We start from the raw sequence: 18037 nt of genomic DNA, 5'->3' as shown, positions 1-18037 counted from the left end.
AGTCAGTACTTTCAGAAAACAAAACTACAGGAATATATTAGGATGGAAAATATTTGAACAAATACTATAAAATGCCTGCAAACCATGTTTGATGCCAAGAACAATGGATGCTGTTTTTCTGGCTCATTGCCCTTATCTAGAGATGGTGTTGGGTACCTTGGCTTTGGCGATCGCCTCTGCATTACTGCTAAGGTCATCGATCTCCATCTTCAGCTCACTCTTCTCCTTCTCCAGCTTCTGCTTGACACGCTGCAGGTTGTCGATCTGCTCCCCAAGCTCAGCCATACTGTCTGCGTGCTTCTTCCGAAGAGCAGCTGATGTGGCTTCATGCTGCAGGGTGGCCTCCTCCAGGTCCCTGCGAAGTTTCTGGAACTCAGTTTCCCGCTTCTTGTTTACCTCCACCTGAGCCGATGTGGCCCCGCCGGCTTCTTCCAGCCTCTCACTGATCTCTTCCAGTTCCCGGGAGAGGTCAGAGCGCTGCTTCTCTGCTTTGGCCCTGGAGGCTCTCTCTGCCTCAATTTCCTCCTCCAGCTCCTCAATGCGGGCCTGAAAATCAAGCAAGTACACTAACACATCTCAAATTCATTTCAATTTTAGTGTTTTTTGATGTGCAGAAAAACAAAAAGATGAGGGGCTGGGCATGGTACTCCATGCCTTCTGTCCCAGAACTCAGGATGCTGAGGCAGGAGGCTTGTGAGTTTGAGGTCAACCTGGACTACATAGTGTGGCCCTTTTACAACACACACACACACACACACACACACACACACACACACACACACACACACACACACACACACACACACAGTGAGATAATTCACCTGCAACTCTTTGATCTTCTTCTGCAGCTGGATTTCTACCGCTTGCTCATCTTCAATTTTGCTTATCAAATTGCTGATTTCAAACTCCTTCCTTTAGACAGAATAGCAGACATATTAATATTTAAATTATTTGAAAGATGGCATCACATAGAAGTCTTTATGGAGCCCCTACTTTTTAAGCTTCTCATCAAGCTGCTGTTTGTCATTTTCTATGTCCATTGTGGATTCTTGGGCCAGTTTGAGGTCCCCCTCCAGTTTCCTCTTGGCTCTTTCCAGGTCCATCCTCAGTTTCTTTTCTTGCTCTAGCGACCCTTCAAGCTGATGGGGAAGAGAAATCCATTACAATTGAAATGCATTTAAAGAAATACTTCAAAAGGACATTGAAAATGTGCTTACATCATCCACTTGCTGTTCAAGCTTGCTTTTGGCTTTGCTCAGAGTGTTGACTTTGTCCTCCTCTGCCTGCAGGTCATCCAGGGTCTGCTGGTGGGCCTCTTGGAGGGCCTTCTTCTCCTTGGTCAGCTTGGCGATGGTTTCGTCCAGGCCTGCCATCTCCTCTGTGAGGTTTTTCACCTTCGGAAGCAAACATGCTTTGCATTACATGTTATGTTTTAATAGACTGGCTCTTATGGTTTACTTCATAATTTAAAAGGGTCATAAACTTTCCATGTATATATCCCATACCTTGTTCTCTGTGGCATGCTTCTCCTTCTCAACCTTGGCCAGAGTCAGCTCCAGGTCGTCGATGTCTTTCTTCAGCTCTGAGCACTCATCCTCCAGCTTCCTCTTCTTGGCGGTCAGCTCAGCGTTGATCTCCTCTTCATCCTCAGCTCTCTCTGTCACCTCCTTGATTTTGGCCTCCAGCTGGATTTTGTTTTTGATCAGCTGTTCACACCTTTCCTCGGCGTCCGCCAAGCTGTCTGCTTCCTGTGGATTCATTAAGACACTTAGTCTGTTCCTTATTTTGAAACTTGCCTTTTTGCACAAGGTGTTTAGTATTCATCTGAATTCTATTGAATTTCTCAGCATGACTATGAGAGCACCTTCAATTGAATGTTTTTAATCTGACTTAGAGCCATGCAACTAATTAAAAAGTGAGCCTGGATGTTTAGAAGCAAAGGAGCATATACAATCACTGGGCCGGGGAAGGTATGACTGTAGAATTGTGTGCAGAACAGGAGGAAGATCGGCAGACAGGGCAGTGAGAAGCCTGGATTCTTGTCTCCAAACACCCACCGGTGTTGTCTTGGGCAGGTTGCTCTCCCCCAGTTTTTCATATGTAAATAAGGAGCTTCTAATAAATCATTTCTGAGAGCTATTTAGTTGTTAGAGTAAGATGTTGATTTAGTGACATTGGCTAGTTTTGATCTCAATCATTTCTTTTTCAAAGTACTAATTGTCAAATAGAATTAAAAATGATAATAAAAATAAAAAGTATATTAAATACATTTTCATGCAGCAGCATTTTTAGTCCATTCACACGTTTATGATGGTCCGTAACAATACTACAGTGGTTTGAAGTTTCCATTTCTATTTGAAGAATTACCTATTATCCTCAAAATGAATTTCAGAGTATATAAGAACAAGTAATTCTGGGAAATTATACCGCTCCATAAAATTTTATAAGTAACTAATTAAAGGACCCAAAAACTCAGCCAGGAATCTGCTAGATTCCCCTGCCCTGGGGCTTTCTCTGCCTCCTTCAGTGTTTGTTTTAGCTGAGTATTTGAAGCAGCTGAGCCCGAGGATGTCTTAGGTTCTTGTTTTTATCTTTAATAGTGATACACTTGTTAGTGTTTACTCTTACTGCACCACCATGAAGAGAGACAGAGAGGATCCAGTCTTAAGCATTGAAACTATCCTCACAATTTCTGACATTGTTGGGCTTGTTGAGCAAGGAAATAGGGGGTTATGTCAGGGCTGAAGTGCTGTTGCTAAATTCTCTTCCCACCTGGACTCCTGCTTCCTCCTGGACTCACCAGCAGTGCCCTTCAGAGACTCCTTCACACTATGGAAGAGTTGGGGAGGATGCCCTGCGCTGTCTTCCAGGGTAGTAGTAGTTCAGCTCCAGGAGATGTAAATATGTATATTTATTAAGTTAAATCTCAAGGGTTGAGGAAAGGAGGGATGGTTATCTTGATTTCTTCTTTTTTTGGCTTTTTGAGACAGGGTCTCTCTATGTAGCCCTGCCTATCCTGGAACTCACTATGTAGACCCACTGGCCTTGAACTCCTAGAGGTCCACCTGCCTCTTCTTCCAAAGTGCTGATTATCTTGACTTAAAAGACAGTCTTAAGCACTTGGATTATTTATTTATTTATTTATTTATTTATTTATTTATTTATTTATTTATTTATTTATTTATTTATTCGAGACAGGGTTTCTCTTTGTAGCTTTGTGCCTTCCCTGGAACTCACTCTGTAGCCCCGGCTGGCCTTGAACTCACAGAGATCTGCCTGCCTCTGCCTCCCAAGGGCTGGGATTAAAGGCGTGCACCACCACCACCACCACCACCACCACCACCACCACCACCACCACCACCCCACCCCCCCCCAGCTGCACTTGGATTTTTAAAAAGAACCATCCTGGCAGATTTTATTGTTGTTTTTGTTTGTTTTGCTGTCTTGTGTCATGGGAGGGACTAAGCCCAGAATTTTGAGCAGATGGGAAAGTGCAGTTGTACCAGTGGGCTGTATCTCTAGCCTCTTTTTCTATTTTATCGCTGAGGCTGGCTTTGAACTTATTATAGCCCAGGCAGGCCCTGAACTTGGGATCCTCCTGGCTCAGCCTTTGGAGTAGCTGACATTAATGGCCTGTACTAGCAGGCTTAGCTCAGAATTATATTTTTAGGGCTGGGACAGTGCAGCTAAGTCAAAGATGAAAAACATTTAAGTAAGACTTGGGGATTTAGCTTTGAACTACTTTCTTCAAAGTCGTTAAATTTTGTGATGTTATTGAATCTTCCCTTTCCCTGTGTAATGTGGAAGTAATTGTAGCTTTCCTCCTCAACGCCATATTGAAAGGTAAGCAAGCTACTAACAAAATAAAGCCACCCCATCTCCCCAAAGACCTTTTTTTCCTCAAGGAAAGCCCCATGTTGTAAGAGATAGTCTCTGGAAGGCCAGCCAGAGCCCCTGTAGCATGGCAATGTGATGCGTGCGCATCAGAGCACTCACAGATTGAACTTGGAGTTGCAGGTCATTTTTCTCTTTGAGGAGAGTGACCATTTTTTCCTCCAGCTCCTTCCTCTTTGCCTCCGACTTGGCGAGCTCATCTTTGGTTTTCTGGAACTCTTCCTTCATGGTGGCCATCTCCTTCTCCGTCTCTGCGCTCTTCAGCAGAGGCTTGATCTTGAAGAAGAGCTTCATCCAGGGCCAGTGCTTGACATTCATGAAAGCACGGACGTTGTACTGGATGCAGAACAGGGCTTCCCTGGAATGTGGGGAAAGATGGTGTCATCATTCCATTGGCAGCCATGTGGTTGACATTTATGGCAGACAACAGGCTTTTCCTGTACCGACACATGTTCATTCTCACAACCAGAGTGATGGAGTCCTCAGTATTGCTACTTGGCTAATATGAGTGCTATTCCTATGGAACAATTGAGAGTTCTCAATCCCCGGTGATCTGGCAAAGACAGGCTGAGTGTGGAGGGTGCAGACTGTGTTGTCTGAGTGACCCCTGCCACAGAAAGAGCACCCTCCTCGGAGAGTCGCGGTGGGGAGAGCGTGGCCATTGTAATTGGATTCTGCTGACCTGTTGTTGCCACTTAGCTGTGAGCGGCAAGGTGAGGGGCCATACGCTGACTGATTTGCCTCACCCCAGCTCAACTGCTCTTTCCTTGAAACCTTTCTTTCCTTTTTGATGGCCACTGAATTTGCCACTCTCCTCTTCTCAGTGTCTTCAGACAATAAACTGGATTTTCTAAATGCTTTGAGTGACTCAGTCCTGTCGACTCAATAAGTCCATTAACATTGGAAGGCCTTTTTAGCAATGATTAAACTCCAAAATTGTTTTATTCACATTCGAAGATTGAAATGGTAATATTGGTATAGTTCTTTAAGTGGTAGCAAGGAGCTGGCAAGGTTCGGCTGGCTTATAGCAACATGTAGGCATCTTTAAGTTTATTAGCATGCAGGTGTTATTCCATTTCTATTGGTTCAGTTGCTAGGCATTCTGACTCTGAAAAGGCAGATACCATGACACAAGCTATGATACAGATGGATTAAAAAACAAAAACAAAAACAAAACTCTTGTAATGCCAACCTAAAAAAATGCAGATGAACCAAATGAGCAGAATGTGTGTGTAGCTAGTGACTAGAGCAATGAGCAATGTGTAAAAATGTTGTGTAAATAAGTTATGTGAAGAAAATTTGGGAAAGAAGAAAAGGGACTTGTGACGAGGTAGATATGGGTGAGGTGACAGGGTGGATACAGACATGAGAATAGGAGGTAAGTGAGTTGTTTAGTGAGGCTGGGAAAGGCTGTGTGGTTAGGTATGAAAGATATAATGGGGAATAGAAGGCCTTGACAGCCAAGCAAAGCAGCTTGGGTTTGTTGTGGGATACAATGGGGAGCTGGGAACAGAGATGTGGGGTGATGAAAACCGCTTGCTGCAGACTGTTTCTGTGTGTGAGATAGATGGGGGGTGGGGCAGGAGAGAAGTTCGGGGAAGTCTAGCCTGAAGACACTAAGGTTGACGTGTTATAGGGGTGAACGCTCATGCTAATCAAAGAATGAAAGTATCAGTGCATGAGGACGGTGGATGGAGAGTCCTTGGGGACCCTTGTGATCCTGCTGATGTGCATAGCTGTTACCTCCTCTGCAGCATCTTCTGATACTCCACTCTCATTAGGTATCCCCTACAGACCGCTTGTGTTCTTGTTATAATCTGGGCCAACTTTTCATCTCTCATTTCTTCCAAGAGACCCAGGAGGCCAGCTTTGAAGAAAACCTGCAGGAGCAGAAAGTCACCCGTCATCCCCACACTTCAGCAAGACACAGAAATGGCTGTGAGTACATGGGTCGGGTGTACGGGAGTCACAGCCATACCTTGGTGTGCCCAAATTTATACTGGGTGTGGTCAATGTCAATAGAGCCCAGGAGCTTCTCTGAGGCCTTCTTGCTGTCAATGAACTGTCCCTCCGGAATAGCACTTGCATTTAAAACTTTGTATCTGTTCAGTTAAACACAAAAGGAATGGTCAGAAAGGTGTAATCCCTTACCCAGCTGGCACCAAAAAGAAGTACCTGTTCAAATCCCAGAATAAAAACGGAAGTAGAGATTGGACAATTCTCTAAGATCAGATTGTGACCTAGCCTATTATTCTATCCTCTGTTACAGGACTGAATTATTTGATTTTTTTATTTGTGTAATTATGCTAAGTAGGAGACCTGAAATATGATGGGCAAAGTACAACTAAGATGACAAATACTGATAGCATTCAGCGTCATACAGCTAATGCTGTATGAATAAGAGCATTCAGCAAAGAGGACTGACCTCTGTTTAAAGTCCCCATACAGGATCCTGCTGGGGAAGCCCTTCCGGCAGATGCGGATGCCTTCCAGCACCCCGTTACACCTGAGCTGGTGCAGGACCAGTTCGTGCTCCATGGCACCTGCAAAGAGAAAGAAGGAGTTAAGTCCCAGGCACTGAATTTTCAGATGGGGCCTAGTTTGTTGTCAATGCTTTGTGTCTTACCGGGAGTTTTAGTTTCATTGGGGATAATGCACCGTACGAAGTGAGGGTGTGTACTCCTCAGGTTGGTCATCAGTTTATTTAAGTTCTCCTAGAAAGTGAGATAGAAGGGTCTTTAGAAGGTTGCACTTTGAGTTTCTTTTTCTTTTTTGGGGGGTGGTGATGGTGGTAAAAATTATACAGCACACTCTTAGCTACTGGACATAAGCTTATGAGACTTTAACTGCTGTTTATTTTGAAGGCTTCAGTATTTAACCTGCTAAATGGCCAGAAGGCCAAAGTACTAGAAAGAAGTTCAGATTACCAAGGTATCCACTGTAACACCTAGGTCCAGATAGCAAAGTCAGTAGCCTCCATACACAGGCAGAATTCTCAGGCAGCACCAGAAAACAAAGACTACAGGCTCTCTCTACCACTAGGGAGTCAGCTGACCCTACACCAGTCCATGTCTCCCTGGGCCTCATCTGATGATGGTCTCTGTGGCCTCTTCCATTTTTCAGTACTCACAATGTTCACAGTAGTTAGCAATTCTCAGTGAAAACCTGGTTTAGCAATCATTCCAATTTTTGCTGTTCTTCTTCTTCTTTTTAAATCATTCACAGCATCTTCTAATTTCTTGTTTTGTTTTTTAAAGAGTGTAAAAGTGTGAGACAATATAATTTTGTGTGGGTGGATCTTGGGTGCCTGAAAACATTTTCCATCTCAAGTATATGGGGGAGTTATTCTAAACAAATGAAGTAATTGATTATGACGGAGAATGTTTCACTCAGCCATAGAGAACACACATGCAAATATCTCTTACATATGCTTTTTTTACATCTCAGCCACTAGGAAATCAAAACAAATAACATGACTATCTAAGCCTGAAAATACCTTTACAGACAAGTTTACAAAGCAACCGTCTGTTTTGTTGGCTGATGCAGATTATATTAAGATGGGAAAAGAGTAAGAACAAATTTCTGGGGTAGGTCAAAGGTCATAGATCACACCTGCATTTTTAGTTTTGAAAGCAATGAGGCATAAAAATCCTCACAAACAGTCCTCAGAGTAGACATCTTACATGCATCCCTCAAGAACAGCCTTGCCATGGAAGAATTATACTTGCATTATGGAAATGTGCAAGTATATAATGGAAAAGCTACACTATTTTGTAAATAGAAGTATTATTCTTTTGTAGCTAACTGTCCATTCAGATCACTAGGCTCAGTTTTAGGTGGCTTTCATCTTTTCTAAAAATGTCAAATCCATCTCAGGGGGAAACATGTTTTGGTGGGAGAATGTTCTAAAGAATGCATCTCATTTTCATTCTCAAAGAAAACTTAAATCCTGGCAAGGTAGCACATGCCTGGAATCCAGCACTCAAGAGCCTGAGGTACTAATTTCACAAGTTCAAGGTCAGTTTAGCCTACATAGGAAGATCCTGTCCCAAAGAAAACAAAGGGAAACTCAAGAACATTCTTAAAGAATACTATTAGTGAGATAAGAATACAGCTGTCACAGGGAGAACATTGAGGATCAGAAGTGCTTCTTTAAAAAGCATCCTTATTATGGATATTTACTCTCTCTCTCTCTCTCTCTCTCTCTCTCTCTCTCTCTCTCTCTCTCTCTCTCTCTCTCTCTCTCTCTCTCTCTCTCTGTGTGTGGTGCCCAAGAAGCTTCTAAGGACATGTTGACAATCCTGGATGCTTCAGGTAATCATAATAAGAAATAAAGAAGAAAGCATCTTACCCAAGTATTGATTTAGATCCATCCTGATGAGAGTCAATATCTAAAGTGATTCCTGTCGCCATTCCATTCCCTCCTGATTTATTCTAAATCCTATTCTAAATGCCTAGAATCTGAATGTATTTTTGCAGTTTAAATCTATACTTTACCCTGAAGAGGGCCGACACGGTCTGGAAAGAGGAGCCCTTCTTCTTTGCTCCTTTCTTCGCACCGCCATCTGAGATAAAAGGAAAAAACCCATCAGTAGAGTCGACTCCCAGAGGACGGAGTGGTGCAGGAACATTTGGAGGGGATAGTTTGATTTAGACGAAGGACATAGAAAGTACCTGCTTCAGCACTGGCATATGTGGAAAAGAGGCTGGCCAGAGTTTTCATTGCGGACTTCTGGTACAGCCCCACCACGGTGTCGTTCAGGGGGTCCTTGTTCTTGTCCAGCCAGCCGGCGATGTTGTAGTCCACGGTCCCCGCGTAATGCACCAGTGAGAAGTGGGCCTCAGCCTTGCCTTTGGCAGGCTTGGGCTTCTGGAAGTTGTTGGACTTTCCCAGGTGTTGGTCATACAGCTTGTTCTTGAAGGAGGTGTCTGTCGCCTTGGGGAACATGCACTCCTCTTCCAGGATGGAGAAGATGCCCAGTGGCTGAATTCAGAAAAGGAGACCTATGTTAACTTCACTTTCTTCGGTGAATGTAGACCCGATGGCTGTCGTTTGAATTATGAGCACCCCCAATTAAATATAAACACAGAAGTCAGGCTCTGTGCTCAAAAGTCCCTTTGTTATCCCTAGAAGGACTTTCCTACCATCTCATCCATTATTCAATCTGTAACATTAGGGTCAGTTAAAAGAATAGCTGGACACGAATCCCAAGGAATTTGCAGGTAATTTTGAAAATATTTTTTATTGCCATACTTCCCCTCCCCAACACTGTTCAACGAATAAATTTGTTGTCAAAGTTTTATTTTCCTCCAAAAAATGTACTGGAACTGGGAAAATAACTCAGTGGGTAAGAATGCTTGCTGTGCAAGAACCCACATAAAGGCTAGGCATGGTTACATGCCTACCTGTAACCCCATTGTGTGGGGCAGGTAAGAGGTCACCAACCTAGTGGAGGCCCCGTCTCAAGAGAATATGGCAAAATGTGATAGAGTAAGACACCTAGCGTCCTTCTCTGGTATTCACATGTGCACAGAAGATGTACCTGCACATGTTTGAGTACATACACACACACACACACACACTCTTGGCTGAGAATAATATTTGACTCCATGCACAGGAAGAAAAAAATAATATAAATAACCTAAATATTACTTAAGATATTTTAGATGTTTAATCTCCTTAAATATAGATTCTTAAGTAGTACAAGCAATTTGCCTTCTTGATTTCTGGTATACTGGCTGTATCGTCTGCGCATCAGTTTTCATTTAGAAAAGTGTTTATTTCTATTGATGACATCCTGGACTATAATGGAGGCAGATTAGAGCTGGCGAGAGTGGTTCTAGCGAAGCTGACTGTCATGATGGAGTGCTCACAACTGCCTCTAAACTGGATAGGAATCGGTATTAGAATACAATGGGGAGGAACTAAATGAAGCTAACCCCTTCCAGACCCGTCTCATGTAAAAGCTGTAAAGAGGAAGTGATTTCTAAATAGTGCTCTTCCAATTTGTTCAGATCTCAAGCAACGGGAAGGACAATAATACTCTGTAGAATTTTTTAAGACATCTGAAGAGTCATCCTCATAGACAGACCCTTCCATGAAATTCATACAAACCTTCTCGATGAGCTCGATGCAGGCAGCCAGGTCCATCCCGAAGTCAATGAACGTCCACTCGATGCCTTCCTTCTTGTACTCCTCCTGCTCCAGCACGAACATGTGGTGGTTGAAAAACTGTTGCAGTTTCTCGTTGGTGAAGTTGATGCACAGCTGCTCCAGGCTGTTGAACTACACAGAGCAGTAGAGATTTCCCAGGTTAAGTGGGTATTTATAGGAGCAAATTCTGTTAGTGGAAATATTCTTTATGGGAAATAATCTGAATAGAGTGATGAGATTAAACTTAGGTATTTAAGCTGATTGCTGTTTGTTCATTATCCAGGAATACATGCTTTTCTCATGAGTTCTGGGCAGTCTTTAGGTACTCGGGTATCAATTACATAATTTTTCCTTCCTTCCTTCCTTCCTTCCTTCCTTCCTTCCTTCCTTCCTTCCTTCCTTCCTTCCTTCCTTCCTTCCTTCCTTCCTTCCATTCTTCCATCCTTCCTTCCCCTTCCTTCCATTCTTCTCTCCTTTCCTCCCTCCCTCCCTCCCTGAATCTCTTTCTCCTTCCTTTTTTTTTTTTTGAGACAGAGTCTCACCAAGTAACTCTGGCTGTCCTTCAACTCACTATATAAACCAAGCTGGCCTGGAATTCACAGAGACCTCCCTGTCTGTTTCTGTCTCCTGAGTGCTGGGATTACAGGTGTGTACCACCATGCCTGGAAAATCCATCTTCCACGTTTTATTTTCCTATCTATCTATCTATCTATCTATCTATCTATCTATCTATCTATCTATCTATCTATCATCTACCTACCTACCTACCTACCTATCACAATACAGTTCTAATGGAATTCACTTTCTTTTCACCTGTGAGAATGCAAAGAAAAGAATGTATATCAAGATATAGCCATGACCCTGTTTGACTTTTACAGCTTTATGACTCTGATGTGAGAGAGAAGGGGGAAGTGGGTTATTAGAAAAGCTCACTAATAGAGGTGGAAGCCTCTAGTCTCTAATTCTAAGAGAGTTCGCACTCTTACCTTTGGTCATCATGTTATTAAGGGAAGGCTATGTTAAGACATTCAGTTGTCTAAATGAAATAGACAGTTCAATTTCTCCTATGTTGACAACAAATAACCCCTTGTCTGATCTATGAAAGTAGAGATCTGGTGCAGTATAGAAGTTGGAGATCTGAGAGTCTTTGCGATCACATACTCTCTTACTTTACCCAGGATAAAGCCAAAGCCTGGAAGTTTATAAGGTAAACCTGGAAGACAGGAGGCCAGCACCTATGGCTGGGCTTCTACCTCTGGACTTTCTCCCTGCCATGCCCAGGTATCGATGCAAGATGCCTTGCAGAGGCACCAACCAATTGCTGCCGATAGATCCTCTCTTGGCTTTGTGTTACATGCCCATGGAATCTTTAGCAGACGTCTGATTTTCCTTCCATATCTAATTTCTGTTGTAATAATAATGGTAACATTAACTTCTCTGTATTGAAAGTTAAACAAGTCAACATTTTGAGGTCTCTAGAATAGTATCAAAAATATACTGACTGTTCAATAAATTAAGCCATTATTGTTACTATTTTCTATCATCTCTTAGATATTTGGGGGCTAACTCTTGTACTAGGTACAATGTTGGAGCAAATAATATGCACAATATAAATGATTGTCACTTAGTACATTGAAGTTCAAAATTATGTCCCTCACTTTTTATTAATGGGAAGATAACTCACATCAAAGATCTCAAAGCCAGCGATGTCCAAGACCCCGATGAAGTACTGCCGGGGCTGCTTGGTGTCCAACTGCTGGTTGATGCGGGTGACCATCCACAGGAACATCTTCTCATAGACAGCTTTGGCCAGGGCGCCCACCGCATTGTACACCTTTGCAGATATAGTAATATTTGTTAGTGTTATTAAGCCATGTCATGGAGGACTTGGTGTGTGTGTGTGTGTGTGTGTGTGTGTGTGTGTGTGTGTGTGTGTGTGTGATTCATGGAGGACATGCACTTACTTGTTGCACAGTCTGGCCTTTGGTGACGTACTCATTGCCGACCTTGACCCTGGGGTAGCACAAGGCTTTGAGCAGGTCAGCAGAGTTCAGACACTGGAGATAGGCAGCCTTGTCAGCCACTGTGGTGACACAAATCAAAAAATGATTAGCATTTAATATTTGTCCTCATCACTTTGTCTTTCTCCTATCTAATTACTCTGTTATTGGTAACAAAAAGGTTAAAAAAAACTTTAAATAATTTCAGAGAAAGTCAAATAAGATTCTTTGTATGTATACTGAGGCACCTGTTTGCCACAGAATGGTTTATCATTTATCCCGGCTTTTAGTGACTTGTTGCAAGTAGGATTTGAGAACACCTTCATTAACCATAAAAATGTAAACAGTGTTTATTGTGACATTCTGTTCAAGGTTTGAGACATAGCCCTGCTCCCCCTTTAAGACTTCAGGTGTTGCCAGAAGAGTAAGATAAATTCACCATAGCACTCATTGTCAGGGAGGGTAAAAGGCTGAATATGGGGACTCTTATGCAACTTTCACCTCCCTGGATTTAACCTGACTGGATCAAAGGTCTTACTTGTTTATCTGAAAAAGTAGGGGTTAATTAAACTGGGTGATCCTTTCTAAAAGTATGTGTAATGCTATATGTCAGTCTCAAGATAACATCTGGAGAAGATTGAGGGAGAAAGGGAGAGGGAGAAGATTGTCAGACTAGGTTGTTGGGGAAGGGTTTGGGGAAGGGGAATAACTGGGTAGTGGTTCCTATGTACTGAATGCTTTTTCATATGCAGAGCACGTGATTTTTCTTTGTCAGTTCTTTTTGTATCTTACTTGCTCACTGCCTTTGAGAGGTTTATATAGAGACAGCACATGCACACATACAGATGTGCCTAGGAATACCCTTCACCTCTCACCCTATGCAAAGATCCTCTAGTGCTAGGTCCTAGGCTTTCCTAGCTAATGCTAAAACAATATGTAACCTTATCATGTAACCTTTGCCAAGACAAAGTAGGAATATTATTCCACCTCATTCTGTCTACATCTCTATAGCTCTCTGGCCCTCAGTTGAGCTTTTATGTGGCTTTGGGGTTTGTTCTAGCTTATTTGAACTGGTAGTGATGATGAAGTGATGGAGATATGAGAAATGAGGGTGGTGAGGAAGGGATATGTGTATACAACTAGGCTTTCGTCTTCAGAAGTGCAGACACAAGAAGATGTGAGTTTAGGGTGGAAAGTGTTTCAGTTAGAAGATTCTGCTTTTTAAACTGAGCTAGAGGGTCTTTGGGTACCTTCGGTGCCATCCGGCTCAGCCTGCTCCTCTCGCTGCTTCTGCTTGAACTTCATGTTCCCATAATGCATCACGGCCCCTGTGAGCTTATAGATGGACACTTTCTCTTCAGGTGAGAAGCCCAAGATGTCAATGGCACTCTACCAGGAAAGATGAAAGGGCAGAGGTTAGGGTAGAAGATGCTATTTATGAGAATTTATAACTACACCAAGGTGACCACACCTGTGTGGGGTTTGCTGCTGCCATTCCCACACATAATGGGCTTTTGAAAAAGTGTGTGTAAATCTTATGACTTACATCTGTGGCCATTAGCTCTTCTTGGTCATCAATGCTGGGCACTGTGATCTCCCCCTGACTGACAAAGGCGTAGTCATATGGGTTGGTAGTGATCAGGAGCATTTCTGGGTACACAGAATTCTTGTTTTAACATGAGATATTGTTAATATAAAATTTAACTTCCACCCACAAATTTAAGTTCTTTTTTACCAATTAGTTCTGGCTTCTTATTGGAAGTGATCTGATAGAAAATGTGGTAGCTTCTTTCAGCTTTTAGCTGGAAAGTGACCCGGGACTTCTCCAGAAGATCTGGAAAGAAAGATATTGAACTAGAAAAACTGTCCACTCTATTGACATATTGTAAATGTTTGTGTCTTTGGCCAAAACTGGGGACACTACATTTGATTCCACTGAAGTGTCGTCAGGATTCTCATCCTGTGGTTACATATTAGAACCAAAATGCACATGGTAGCTGCCATGTGTCTTTCCATGTAGGTGCAGCCACTGAAGTATCCTTCCCTGGGACAAGTTTCAAATGTGGAATCCATGACCTCTGTGTGTTAGCTGATTTCTAGTGCCCTTGGATCAGCTCACATGATCTGTGGTAAAAATCTACCTTGGAAGGATGGATACCTTTACCAAATCAGAGCTAACCCCTAGATAAGCATGGGGTGAAGATTAGACTTGCTTCTGAGGTTTGGAAGTCCTCTGACATGTGAGAGGGGATCATCAGCCTTAGATTGAGATTTGGGGTACAGATAGTGAACTATGGGTGAGTCTGGCATTAGCTCATAGACAGCTCTGGTGGTAGACTGCTTCTCTGCAGGCTCCTTACACAGAACATGTTGCAGAACGTCCCTGCAACCAAATTGGCTTGCTTCCAAATTTAGATTTTCCCACAGTTTAGTTACTCACATGTTTCAATATCAGCTGATGCCAGCTTCCCTGTGGTACCAAAGTGGATTCTAATGAATTTGCCCTGGAAAAGATAATGATGTGTTTAGTATTAAACCCTCAAGCACACAGAGATAAGAACCTGAAATATTCAGATACAATGACCCTAGCATGTAAGGGCAGAAAGGGTCCCTTTGTGACCAAGAGACTCACAAATCGAGAGGAGTTGTCGTTCCTCACTGTCTTGGCGTTGCCAAAGGCCTCTAGCAGGGGGTTGGCACTGATGATTTGATCTTCCAGAGTCCCCTGCATGGGAAAGAGGAATCCTCACATCTGGGGATCCAGACTCCTAGGCACTCTAACTGAGTCTGAATCCTTGTTCTGGCTACCAGGCCCACCTGCATTTTGCCAGACTCCTCCTTCTTCTTGTCCCCAGTGACTGCGATTGTCGCAAAGTACTGGATGACACGCTTGGTGTTCACGGTCTTCCCAGCCCCGGATTCTCCGCTGCCAAACACAAGGGAAAGGAGATCAGAACCATGGCACATCGGGGCAACGGTTAAGACAGTCACTGCCTACCAGGAAGAAGAAAAAAGTCACATACGTGATCAGGATGGACTGATTCTCGCGATCTGTGAAAGGAATAAAGACCACCAGTTAAAACAAAACAACGCAATGTATATTCAACAGAAAGCAATGGAGTCAGGTGAACTCAGACTTGGCCTCTTCAAAGATGGCACCCGTGATTTCAGCTTTGGGTTTAGTAGAGTAAAATCTGTGAAAATGAGAGGGAAGGAATCATCTACTTCCTTTTTCTCACTTTATTATATAAGTGCATGTAAACCTGTGTGTGTGTGTGTGTGTGTGTGTGTGTGTGTGTGTGTGTGTGTACACACAGAGTCCCGAGACTGGTGCAGGGAGTCTTCCTCCATGGCTCTGCACTTTATTGAGGCAAGGTCTCTCAGTTAAACTTAAAGCTCACAGATACAGCTAGTCTAGCTAGCCAGCTTGTTTGAGGGAATTTTCACCCATGGCTCCCCAGCACTGTGATTACAAGCAGGCCCGGGCCCAGGCTGCATTTGCTTGGGTGCTAGGCATCCATATTCTGTTCCTCTATGTGGCAAGCACTTTACTCATGGAGCTGTCTCCCTGGTTAGATTCACACCATTTTAAGTGTATAGTTCTGTGGTATTACGTTCCCTCATGTGCATCCATCAATACCTTCCACTTCCAGACTCTTTTCATCTTGTAAAGCCTACCCTCTGTATCCAGTCCACAATGGTTCCTTTGTTTATCCCATTGCTCAGGGCCTGGCAACCACTCGTCAGCTCTCTGTTGATGAATTTGACTACTACTATCAAGCCCTCCCACGAGCCGAATCACACAGTGTTTGTGATTTTTTCCCCTTAATGTGTCCTCAAGTTCGTCTGTGTTGTGGCACTGTCAGAATTGACTCTTTTTAAAGGAAGAGTAATATTCCATTGTATGACTATACCACCCTTGGCTTAACGACCCATCTGCTAGTGGGTGTGTGGGTACCTCGCCTATGTTCGCTGTTGTAAATGATGCTGCTGCAATCATGGCCTACAAAGAGCTCTTCGATCGCCTGCTTCAGTTCTTTTGGCTCTCTTCCCAGAAGCAGGGACCATGGATCAGATCCTAATTCTATTCCAGTTGCTTGAGAACCTCTTTTACTCTCTTCTGTAGCAATTGTGCCATTTTCCATTCCCACCACAGGGTACGGTCTCCTCATTTCTCCACATACTTTCTAATACTTTCTATTTTCGTTTCTTTTTTCATCATAGCCATTCAGATGTGAGGGGGGCATGTTTTATTATTATTATTATTATTATTATTATTATTATTATTATTATTATAAGTTGTGTTATTAGAAAATTTAAGTACACATAAGAATAGAGACTATACTAATGAGACCCCGGATGCCCGTCTTATAGAGAAATAGTCCTAAATACTCGGCCAGTTTCATGTCATCTCTATGCTCTTTTAATTTTACTGGATTATTCTGAAGAAACCCTCAGGCATCAGGAGGTTTTTTTGTTGTGAGGAATAGGATTGTTGTGAATCACAGGATTGTTAGGTCATTAGAGACCTGAGATGTTGCTCAGATGAAGTCTGTTTATCGGAGAGGGAAGCTGAGACACAGAGAGGAGGAAATGGCCTTTTAAACATGAATTACAGACTTAGACAAGGCTGCAGATAATCAGGTCTTTGGGCTTCCAGTTTGTGTATCTTTCAACTCCTTGCTCTCTGTCCGGCTTTTGCTGTCACTCATCTGACTGCTGGTGATGGATGCCAAATAAGAGATGGTCTGAAGTGGTACATGTTTGTTTCTATTTATTTTTGATTTTCCTCTTAATATTATAGATGTTTGTCTATATATTAATAATATATTCATACCAATTTCCTAGTTTATTACCTCTGCAATCTTGTATTGCTAGAGTGTCAATTTTTGAGAATTCTAAGTTTAAAAGTATATCCAGAGAAAATCAATACAAGTCTAGATGTTATTTAGATGTTTATACAAACTTTGACTTAAAAAAAATCTCAGGCTTCTGTTCAAGGGAATATGTATGAAATAATATTAATAAGATTTTTTCCTAATATGAATAAAATCATGGACAGCCATATTGCTTCTTGTAGGAGAACAGACAAGGAAACCGTCTCCTGGTCTTCCGGGTGATGTTCAAATAACACTAAGCAGGCCAATGCCATGGTTCTGTACATCTTTGTATGAAACACATGTTTGGGAGCCTAGGTGACTTTAGATTTAGGGTAGTCGCAAAGCCTGGAGAGTCATTTAGGAGTGGTGGCGTACATCACAGCTGCTGAGTATTGAAGCCTCTGAGTGGAGCCAGCCTCCCGGGGCAGGGGGAGGTGGCTACTTTCTGCAGACAACCAGAATATTGCCTTTGGGCACAGAATCCTTGTGAAAGTCCAGGCCAATTTGTCATAGGGGGTCCCTGCTGCGTCCCTTTCCCCTCTTCCCCATTTTAAAAGACAACTTACGAACAAGTGCAGCAAAACAAATGGGAGGGAAAAAAAAAGTCCCCCCGCAACCCAAACTCCACAGAACAGGGAATTGGGGAATTAAGACTATGTTCAGAGGGAGAACATTTGGTGTGTGGAGATAAAAGCTTTTAGTGCTCTACTGGGACCTCTCATGAGCATGCTTTGATAAGGTGGACTAACAGACTTTGATAGGAGAATGTTTCACCGTCTGTGGGAGAAATTTTATGGGTCTCTCTTTATCCACACTGCACCTCCAATTTACTCATGCCCAGTCCCCAAGGCTGGCAACATCCACAGAAGAATTCAGAGTTCTCTAGATATGGCTGAGAACTCATTCCTTGGACTGGTGAGGAGGTAAATGGTTTTTGTTGTTGTTGTTTGTTTGTTTGTTTTAAGATCTATTTGGCCGGGCGGTGGTGGCGCGCGCCTTTAATCCCAGCACTCGGGAGGCAGAGCCAGGCGGATCTCTGTGAGTTCGAGGCCAGCCTGGGCTACCAAGTGAGCTCCAGGAAAGGCGCAAAGCTACGCAGAGAAACCCTG

At 43.0% G+C, this 18037-nt stretch overlaps 1 protein-coding gene across 2 annotated transcripts in view; it reads right to left on the bottom strand.

Moving 5' to 3' along the window:
• LOC102912634 (myosin-8) overlaps window positions 1-18037 on the bottom strand; it is a 31201-nt gene that overhangs the window by 9652 nt on the left and 3512 nt on the right. For both annotated transcript variants that reach the window (XM_076542631.1, XM_006973506.3), the window contains exons 6-27: window positions 15072-15099; window positions 14866-14974; window positions 14681-14773; window positions 14489-14552; window positions 13784-13882; window positions 13595-13698; window positions 13299-13437; window positions 12013-12131; window positions 11733-11882; window positions 10010-10180; window positions 8569-8878; window positions 8392-8459; window positions 6521-6608; window positions 6320-6437; window positions 5873-5996; window positions 5638-5774; window positions 3997-4252; window positions 1506-1748; window positions 1218-1394; window positions 994-1139; window positions 822-912; window positions 157-546 (exon numbers count right to left, since the gene is read on the bottom strand). In XM_076542631.1, coding sequence (XP_076398746.1) covers window positions 157-546; window positions 822-912; window positions 994-1139; window positions 1218-1394; window positions 1506-1748; window positions 3997-4252; window positions 5638-5774; window positions 5873-5996; window positions 6320-6437; window positions 6521-6608; window positions 8392-8459; window positions 8569-8878; window positions 10010-10180; window positions 11733-11882; window positions 12013-12131; window positions 13299-13437; window positions 13595-13698; window positions 13784-13882; window positions 14489-14552; window positions 14681-14773; window positions 14866-14974; window positions 15072-15099 — 3224 coding nt within the window. The remainder of the gene's footprint in view (window positions 1-156; window positions 547-821; window positions 913-993; window positions 1140-1217; window positions 1395-1505; window positions 1749-3996; window positions 4253-5637; window positions 5775-5872; window positions 5997-6319; window positions 6438-6520; window positions 6609-8391; window positions 8460-8568; window positions 8879-10009; window positions 10181-11732; window positions 11883-12012; window positions 12132-13298; window positions 13438-13594; window positions 13699-13783; window positions 13883-14488; window positions 14553-14680; window positions 14774-14865; window positions 14975-15071; window positions 15100-18037) is intronic.

The sequence above is a fragment of the Peromyscus maniculatus genome, chromosome 8 (genome assembly GCF_049852395.1).
Source record: "Peromyscus maniculatus bairdii isolate BWxNUB_F1_BW_parent chromosome 8, HU_Pman_BW_mat_3.1, whole genome shotgun sequence".
In the NCBI taxonomy this organism is placed as follows: Eukaryota; Metazoa; Chordata; class Mammalia; order Rodentia; family Cricetidae; genus Peromyscus; species Peromyscus maniculatus.
This window is presented reverse-complemented; position numbering and strand designations above follow the sequence as displayed.